Below are 9,692 nucleotides of genomic sequence, written 5' to 3' on the forward strand. Positions count from 1 at the left end.
GTAAGGTGGAGGACGGCACTGTACACCGAATGTAAGGTGGAAGACGGTACTGTCCACCGAATGTAGCCGGGAAGACGGTACTGTCCACCGAAGGTAAGGTGGAAGACGGCACTGTCCACCGAATGTAGCGGGGAAGACGGTACTGTCCACCGAATGTAGCGGGGAAGACGACACTGTACACCGAATGTAAGGTGGAAGACGGCACTGTACACCGAATGTAGCGGGGAAAACAGCACTTTAAGGATTCATGTGATTTATTAAAGATGTTTTAGTAGTTTTGTTAGACCTTAGTGCTGATTAAAGACTCATCTCTGTACTGGTCTTGTTAGACCTTAGTGCTGATGAAGGACCCATCTCTGTACTTGTCTTGTTAGACCTTAGTGATGATAAAGGACTCATCTCTGTACTGGTCTTGTTAGACCTCTAACAAGACCAGTACAGAGATGAGTCCTTTATCTGATGCAATTAGGAGGTCATTTGTAATCTTCACCAGTGCTGTCTCTGTGGTGTTTTCTAAATCCTGACTGAAACTCCTCAAATAAACTATTCTGATGTAGAAAGTCACACAACTGATTTGCGACTACTTTCTCAAGGATCTTAGAGAGGAAGGGAAGGTTAGAGATCGGTCTGTAGTTAGCCAACACCTCTGGATTAAGAGTGGTCTTCTTCAGGAGAGGTTTAATTACAGCTACTTTGAAGGAATGTGGTACATGGCCTGTTAGCAAAGACACATTAACAATATCCAGCAGAGAGGTGCCAATTAAAGGCAACACGTCTTTAAGCAGCCTCGTTGGGATGGGGTCTAAGAGACAGGTAGACGGTTTAGAAGTAGAAACCGTTGAGGACAATTGGTCTAGGTTAATGGGAGAAAAGCTATCCAAATATACACCAGGGCATACAGCCGTTTCCAAGGCCACTCCTCTTGATGACAGATCGGCAGTAGTTGAGGGCAAGAGATCATCGATCTTGCCTCTAATAGTTCAAATCTTTTCATTGAAGAAGTTCATGAAGTCATTACTACTGAGGTCTATAGGAATACACGGCTCTACAGAGCTGTGACTCTCTGTCAGCCTGGCTACAGTGCTAAAGAGGACCCTGGGGTTGTTCTTATGTTTCTCTATTACTGATGAGTAATAGGCTGCCCTGGCATTACGGAGGGAATACAGTAAGGGATGTTTATTGTGTATGGTCAATCTTATTGGCTTTTCTTAAAAACGTTTTTCCAATCCATTCATTTATACATTCATTGTCCTCGTAAATTACATAAAGACACAGTAATTGTAGTTCATGGGAGAAATAAATGAACAATTCAGCTTCACAAACTTCGTGTGCTTTTATTTTGAAGGTGAGTGAGCGAGCCCGGATGTTGCGTCATGCAGTTGCACTGACGGCTAGCAGCTAGTGAACTGCTCGCTGGGTGAGGACGCTGATCTTCTTCTTTTCCTCCTTCATGTGGCTCCATGTTGCTGCTGCAGTGAAGAAGAAGCTCCGAGAAGCTTCTCGTGCACGCGCACAGGCTCCATGGCGACGGAGGAGTTCTACGAGGTAATGTAAGCTAATGCTAACATGCTAACAAGAGCTAACGGCGGAGTTCCGAGTAAACTTTCTAAACATTACGAGAAAAGAAGCTAGTTAGTTAGTTAGCAGCTTTTAAAGTGAGTCAGAAGTTCGTCTGATACAAACTTCAGGCTGCGTTAACTTCTGTAGGTTAACTAGCCTGTACTGTTAGCTCAGTGTTAGCTCAGTTAGCTCAAGAGTTAGTTGGATTATATAAAGACTGATTACAGAATATTAAATAGTTTTCTTTTGGATTATATAAAGACTGATAACCTGAAGTTAAAGGCTTAATGTCTGAATAATCTGTGGCTGCTGTTTATCTGATGAGGTCGTGGTTTCACTCTTAACAGGTGGAGAGGATCGTGGACAAGAGGAAGAATAAGAAGGGGAAGGTGGAGTACCTGGTCAGGTGGAGAGGTTACGGGTCAGAGGGAGACACCTGGGAGCCCGAGAGTCACCTGTCCACCTGTATGATCTACGTCCACGACTTCAACCGTCAGTACGCAGAGTGGCAGAGAGACAACACGTTACTGCGCTCCACTCGCAGCATCCCCAGCCACCGCTATAGCCCCGCCCACAGAGCGCCCTGCAGGCCACCGCCCACCGTCACGGCTCACAGTGACGTCATCGGAGGCTTACTGGGGGGCTGTGATCTGGTGAAACCTGCTCTCAGCATGGCCCCTGCTGGATTGCTCCGCCCGGCTTCCGTAGGCTCGCAGCAGCACTCTGTCGGCCGGTTCACCAGCATTCTCATGTCGGCGTCTCCGGCCGGCTCGGCCCGCCGCAGCGTAGACCTGTCCAAGACCGGCATCAAGATCCTGGTCCCGAAGAGTCCGATGAACAGCCGTCTGGACTCGGAGGACTCCCCCAGCGAGGCGGCTCACAGTCTGGAGGCAGGAGCTCAGGACGCTCACCTGGTCCCACCTGAGGTCGCCTTGCTGGAGAAACCCGCAGGGGTCCAGTTGGGACCTGGAGAGGAGAGGGCCCGCATGGGGACCAGACCCCGCGGTCAAAACCCCCTGCATCCGCCTCGAGTACCTGTCACACCTGCTGCCATGCGCTCCCTCAGTGGCACAGGTAAGGTCTAACGGGAGGGTGGGGATGCACGTTGTGTTTCAGGGAAAGTAGGGATCCATTTCTCTGTTTTTATTCTTTTAAACTATATAGAACATGCAACTGAAACATTTCAAATCAACCAACTCCCAGCAGCGATAGTTTTTATCTAATCACATTTATTTGTCCCACAATCATAGTGCAGTTTCAGAGACTGTAGAGTTTAAATAACTACCACGGTTGTGACCTCCCAGCTTGCCCTGAATGATTCAGGAGGTCTTAGCGAGAAGAAGGCATCAGCGTTAAGATGTCTACAGCGTCTTCATTGGGGGGGTTCGGGTTAGCTTGAATGTCAGCTCATCTACTGCTGCAGAGGAAAGGAAGCAGGAGGTAGAGGCTGAAAAGACTTATGGCTACGCAGCACAAACGAGTCCTTGAAGGACTTGTTCAGGCTAAGAAAAGGAAGTTGGTTCATGAATGACTTTAACCATATTGTATACAATGAAAATGTATATTGGTTATTATTATTATCATTATTATTATTATTAGGGCCTGAACACTGAAGTAGTCGGAGGTCCTTCAAATGTTTGTTGTTTACTAAAACCTCAACCCTGTATTGGTTCTGTCCAAAATGTTTATTAGTATTATCGTACTATGTTCTTAATCAGATGAGTTCAGAATATTGATCAGAACAATCAAAAGACCGTAGTTATAAAAGCTTTCATCAAATGATGTGGATGTGATGTGGCGACCAAATGTGAAGTTTGTTTAATAAAATCTCCCCCGGTGTCATCTTTTTCAACCCTTATGAGTTTGCAGGTATGAAAATGACATAAACTAACCTCCTGTCTCCTCCAGGTAACGCAGCGTTGATGGAGGCTGTCGGTGCCAATGGGATGTCAGGTGTGCAGAGTGCTGTTACCGGGGCAACGGGGAAGAGGCGTCTGGAGGAACGTTCTGCTTTCGACAAACGTCTGAGGTTCAGTGTACGTCAAACGGAGAGTGCTTACCGTTACCGGGACATTGTGGTGAAGAAACAAGATGGCTTCACTCACATCCTGCTGTCAACCAAGAGCTCCGAGAACAACACGCTCAATCCTGAGGTGAGGCCACGCCCCCACATGCTAGACCGCAACCCCAGAATTACACACTCAACCGATTGAGGCCACTCCCCTATATGCTAGACCACAACCCAAAATAATCACAAACTGATGAGGCTACACCCCCACTGACCAAACCACACACTCAAAACACTCAAACCGGATGAGGCCACGCCCCCAGAGGCTAGACCACACCCCTGACATAAACTCTTAACGCGGATGTAAAGCCACGCAACCCGAAAATAAACATGCCTCTAGAGTATAGACCACACCCTAAAATAAGCTAAAAAAGCTGAGGTAAAGCCACGCCTCCAGAGGCTAGACCACACACCCAAAATAAACACTCAAAACTGATCTGAGGCCACGCTCCCAGAGGCTAGACCACACACCCAAAATAAACACTCAAAACTGATCTGAGGCCACGCTCCCAGAGGCTAGACCACACACTTTAAGTATGTGTTCCTCCTGGTCAGGTGATGAAGGAGATCCAGAGTGCAATGGCCACAGCAGCATCAGATGACAGTAAGCTGGTGTTACTCGGCGCCGTTGGAAGCGTCTTCTGCTGCGGCCTGGACTTCCTGTACTTCATCAGACGGCTGACAGAGGACAGGAAAAAGGAGAGCATCAAGATGGCTGAAACCATCAGGTAAAAAGCAAGCCCTGGCCCTGTCTGATATATCAGGATGCTGTCAGTGTAACATCTGGCCTCTGTCTCCTCTTCCTCAGGACCTTCGTCAACACCTTCATCCAGTTCAGGAAGCCGATCGTGGCGGCAGTTAATGGACCTGCGCACGGCCTTGGTGCTGCCATCCTGCCCCTCTGCGACGTGGTGTGGGCCAATGAAAAGGCCTGGTTCCAGACGCCATACGCGTCCTACGGCCAGACGCCAGACGCATGCTCATCCTTCACCTTCCCCCGGATCATGGGCCTCGCCTCGGTCAGTCCACCACTTCCTCTACCTTACTGCCTCATTAACACACCACTTCCTCTACCTTACTGCCTCATTAACACACCACTTCCTCTACCTTACTGCCTCATTAACACACCACTTCCTCTACCTTACTGCCTCATTAACACACCACTTCCTCTACCTTACTGCCTCATTAACATACCACTTCCTCTACCTTAATGCCTAATTAACACACCACTTCCTCTACCTTACTGCCTCATTAACATACCACTTCCTCTACCTTAATGCCTAATTAACACACCACTTCCTCTACCTTACTGCCTCATTAACAGACCACTTCCTCTACCTTAATGCCTAATTAACACACCACTTCCTCTACCTTACTGCCTCATTAACAGACCACTTCCTCTACCTTACTGCCTAATTAACACACCACTTCCTCTACCTTAATGCCTAATTAACACACCACTTCCTCTACCTTAATGCCTCATTAACACACCACTTCCTCTACCTTACTGCCTCATTACCACTCCACTTCCCCTACCTTACTGTACATTAACATTACCACTTCCTCTACCTTACTGCCTCATTAACACACCACTTCCTCTACCTTACTGCCTCATTACCACTCCACTTCCCCTACCTTACTGTACAGTAACATTACCACTTCCTCTACCTTACTGCCTCATTAACACACCACTTCCTCTACCTTACTGCCTCATTACCACTCCACTTCCTCTACCTTACTGTACATTAACACACCACTTCCTCTACCTTACTGTACAGTAACATTACCACTTCCTCTACCTTACTGCCTCATTAACACACCACTTCCTCTACCTTACTGCCTCATTACCACTCCACTTCCCCTACCTTACTGTATATTAACACACCACTTCCTCTACCTTAATGCCTCATTAACACTCCACTTCCCCTACCTTACTGTACATTAACACACCACTTCCTCTACCTTAATGCCTCATTAACAGACCACTTCCTCTACCTTACTGCCTCATTAACATACCACTTCCTCTACCTTAATGCCTCATTAACACACCACTTCCTCTACCTTACTGCCTCATTACCACTCCACTTCCTCTACCTTACTGCCTCATTACCACTCCACTTCCTCTACCTTACTGCCTCATTACCACTCCACTTCCTCTACCTTACTGCCTCATTACCACTCCACTTCCTCTACCTTAATGCCTCATTAACACTCCACTTCCTCTACCTTACTGCCTCATTACCACTCCACTTCCTCTACCTTACTGCCTCATTAACATACCACTTCCTATACCTTACTGTACAGTAACATTACCACTTCCTCTACCTTACTGCCTCATTAACACACCACTTCCTCTACCGTACTGCCTCATTACCACTCCACTTCCTCTACCTTACTGCCTCATTACCACTTCCCCTACCTTACTGCCTCATTACCACTCCACTTCCTCTACCTTACTGCCTCATTACCAGTTCCCCTACCTTACTGCCTCATTACCACTCCACTTCCTCTACCTTCCTGCCTCATTAACACACCACTTCCTCTACCTTACTGCCTCATTAACATACCACTTCCTCTACCTTACTGCCTAATTAACACACCACTTCCTCTACCTTACTGCCTCATTAACAGAGCACTTCCTCTACCTTACTGCCTCATTAACATACCACTTCCTCTACCTTACTGCCTCATTAACATACCACTTCCTCTACCTTAATGCCTCATTAACATACCACTTCCTCTACCTTAATGCCTCATTACCACTCCACTTCCTCTACCTTCCTGCCTCATTAACACACCACTTCCTCTACCTTACTGCCTCATTAACATACCACTTCCTCTACCTTACTGCCTAATTAACACACCACTTCCTCTACCTTACTGCCTCATTAACAGAGCACTTCCTCTACCTTACTGCCTCATTAACATACCACTTCCTCTACCTTACTGCCTAATTAACACACCACTTCCTCTACCTTAATGCCTCATTAACAGACCACTTCCTCTACCTTAATGCCTCATTAACAGACTACTTCCTCTACCTTACTGCCTAATTAACACACCACTTCCTCTACCTTAATGCCTCATTAACACACCACTTCCTCTACCTTAATGCCTCATTAACAGACCACTTCCTCTACCTTACTGCCTCATTAACACACCACTTCCTCTACCTTACTGTACAGTAACATTACCACTTCCTCTACCTTACTGCCTCATTACCACTTCCCCTACCTTACTCTACATTAGCATACCACTTCAGCTAAGTTAAGTGTTCCGTTTCAGGCTAACGAGCTGCTTCTGAGTGGCAGGAAGTTGACGGCTCAGGAGGCGTGTTCTAAAGGGTTGGTGTCTCAGGTTCTCTGGCCGGGAACCTTCACACAGGAAGTGATGCTGCGAGTTAAAGAACTGGTGGCGGTCGACCCACAGGTCAGTCCCAAACACACTGCATTATATAATATACATACACACACTGTAACATTTGTTTGGATTGTAAGTATCAGGTCGTCGTTCCTGATGATGGTTCCACTTCCTGTCCTGCAGGTTCTGCGGGAGTCTAAAGCCCTAATGAGGAACACCAGTCGCAGTGCTCTGGAACAAGCTAACGAGCGGGAGTGTGAAGCCCTGAAGAGGGTTTGGGGCTCTTTGCAGGGAACCGACTCCATCCTGCAGTGCCTGCAGAGGAGCACAGAGCTCTGCTAGAACCTGGACCAGGACTTGGCACAGCTCCTCTGACTCAACAGCTCTGAGCTGGACAGGAAACACTGAACGTTCCCTCCTTTTGTTGTAAACATTTAAGTTATAATTTCAGCAGAATGATGACGACACATTTCTGTACCCTCTTGTTGTCCTCCAGTCAGATGTTTACACACCTGTGGGGTTCCACAGGGTTCCATCCTGGATCCTCTGCTGTTGAGCTTTAAAAGCTTTTTGTTAGGTGGTAGCATCAGGACACATGGGGTCGACTATCACAGACTTACAATAAAATGGTTTATGTTTTAATGTGTGTTGTTCTGCCAGGCCACCAAAGCGGGGCATTGAGAAGAAGCTGACTAGACCTTCTCAGGGTTCTACAGCTCCTGGGTTTACTGTATACGGGACCTGTTGAGGAGTTCTGAGTTCTGCTGAAGAAGACAATGACCCGTTCTAAGCTAGCAGCTCCCCCCTGCTTCCAGTCTTTCTGCTAAGCTAGGCTAACAGTCCCGGGACCTTTGTCTGTACTGGACAGGCATGAAACTCAAACCTGAGAATTTATAACATGTTGGACTGTTCCTTGAAATGGAGGTGACCTTTGACCTTGTCCCAGACATGTCTGATGGATTCTGCCAGGAGGAATAATCAGGAAACGAGATATAAACTAACTCTGACCATGTTCCTGCGGTGTTTGACAGATACGAGTCCACAGAGAGGAGACTGATGCTGCATTGTGTGGGCGTGGCTTGTGAGTCATGTGATCGTACATCAGCTGACTGAACTGTGATCCAGAGTACAGGATGTGATCCTCAAACAATTTATCTTGTGTAAAATAAACCTCCTCAGTCAATCTGTGTTTCATTTAAATGAATGAAATGTTTTTTCATGCAGCCAATCAGTGTCGCAACAGGTTCGTAGATAGGGTAATCATTTTTAACCATTTAGATGAATAACATTTTATTTTATACAAATGAGAAAAATGTTAATACAAAAAATTAGATTTTCTTTTAAAGTTATTTACACAAACAAATGAAAAAATAACAAGTTTTCTTAAATAATGAAACCAATCAGGTCACAATCACAAATATTTACTTGATGACATCATCGTGGAGGACAGGTGCTGTGGGCTCCTGGAGCCAGGTGGTAGGTTTGGTCGCGGAGGACGTGTCATGGAGGACAGGTGTAATGGGGACAGGTGTCATGGGGACAGGTGTCATGGGGACAGGTATCGTGGAGGACAGGTGTAATGGGGACAGGTATCGTGGAGGACAGGTGTAATGGGGACAGGTATCGTGGAGGACAGGTGTAATGGGGACAGGTATCGTGGAGGACAGGTGTAATGGGGACAGGTATCGTGGAGGACAGGTGTAATGGGGACAGGTGTCATGGGGGACAGGTGTCATGGGGGACAGGGGTAATGGGGACAGGTGTCATGGAGGACAGGTGTAATGGGGACAGGTGTCATGGGGACAGGTGTCATGGAGGACAGGTGTAATGGGGACAGGTGTCATGGGGGACAGGTGTCATGGGGGACAGGTATCGTGGAGGACAGGTGTAATGGGGACAGGTGTAATGGGGACAGGTGTCATGGGGGACAGGTGTCATGGGGGACAGGTATCGTGGAGGACAGGTGTAATGGGGACAGGTGTCATGGGGGACAGGTGTAATGGGGACAGGTGTCATGGGGGACAGGTGTCATGGGGGACAGGTGTCATGGAGGACAGGTGTCATGGGGACAGGTGTAATGGGGGACAGGTGTCATGGGGACAGGTGTCATGGAGGACAGGTGTAATGGGGACAGGTGTCATGGGGGACAAGTGTAATGGGGACAGGTGTCATGGGGGATAGGTGTAATGGGGACAGGTGTCATGGAGGACAGGTGTCATGGAGGACAGGTGTCATGGGGACAGGTGTCATGGAGGACAGGTGTAATGGGGACAGGTGTCATGGGGGACAGGTGTAATGGGGACAGGTATCGTGGAGGACAGGTGTAATGGGGACAGGTATCGTGGAGGACAGGTGTAATGGGGACAGGTATCGTGGAGGACAGGTGTAATGGGGACAGGTGTCATGGGGGACAGGTGTCATGGGGGACAGGTATCGTGGAGGACAGGTGTAATGGGGACAGGTGTAATGGGGACAGGTGTCATGGGGGACAGGTGTCATGGGGGACAGGTATCGTGGAGGACAGGTGTAATGGGGACAGGTGTCATGGGGGACAGGTGTAATGGGGACAGGTGTCATGGGGGACAGGTGTCATGGGGGACAGGTGTCATGGAGGACAGGTGTCATGGGGACAGGTGTAATGGGGGACAGGTGTCATGGGGACAGGTGTCATGGAGGACAGGTGTAATGGGGACAGGTGTCATGG

The 9,692-nt window shown here is 47.9% G+C and overlaps 1 protein-coding gene across 2 annotated transcripts; it reads left to right on the forward strand.

The window, feature by feature from the left end:
* Positions 1–1,346: 1,346 nt before the first annotated feature.
* On the forward strand, positions 1,347–8,171 carry cdyl (chromodomain protein, Y-like). 2 transcript variants are annotated; one of them, XM_034555807.1, is made up of 7 exons: positions 1,347–1,545; positions 1,908–2,634; positions 3,469–3,713; positions 4,184–4,356; positions 4,437–4,647; positions 6,914–7,057; positions 7,172–8,171. In XM_034555807.1, the coding sequence occupies exons 1-7, from the start codon at positions 1,522–1,524 to the stop codon at positions 7,328–7,330; spliced, it is 1,683 nt and encodes a 560-aa protein (XP_034411698.1). In that variant the 5' UTR covers positions 1,347–1,521; the 3' UTR covers positions 7,331–8,171. The 2 variants fall into 2 exon arrangements, with proteins under 2 accessions (XP_034411698.1, XP_034411699.1); XM_034555808.1 differs by having other exon boundaries at positions 1,350–1,550.
* The last annotated feature ends 1,521 nt before the right edge of the window (positions 8,172–9,692 follow it).

The sequence above is a fragment of the Cyclopterus lumpus genome, chromosome 17 (genome assembly GCF_009769545.1).
Source record: "Cyclopterus lumpus isolate fCycLum1 chromosome 17, fCycLum1.pri, whole genome shotgun sequence".
Lineage (NCBI taxonomy): Eukaryota > Metazoa > Chordata > Actinopteri > Perciformes > Cyclopteridae > Cyclopterus > Cyclopterus lumpus.

What these genes read in the sequence shown, in the direction of transcription:
- cdyl (XM_034555807.1), top strand. Translation starts at nt 1,522, where the DNA reads ATGGCGACGGAGGAGTTCTACGAG. An exon ending in CGACGGAGGAGTTCTACGAG is followed by an intron (nt 1,546 to 1,907) that starts GTAATGTAAGCT and finishes CACTCTTAACAG; the next exon opens with GTGGAGAGGATCGTGGACAA. An exon ending in ACAACACGCTCAATCCTGAG is followed by an intron (nt 3,714 to 4,183) that starts GTGAGGCCACGC and finishes CCTCCTGGTCAG; the next exon opens with GTGATGAAGGAGATCCAGAG.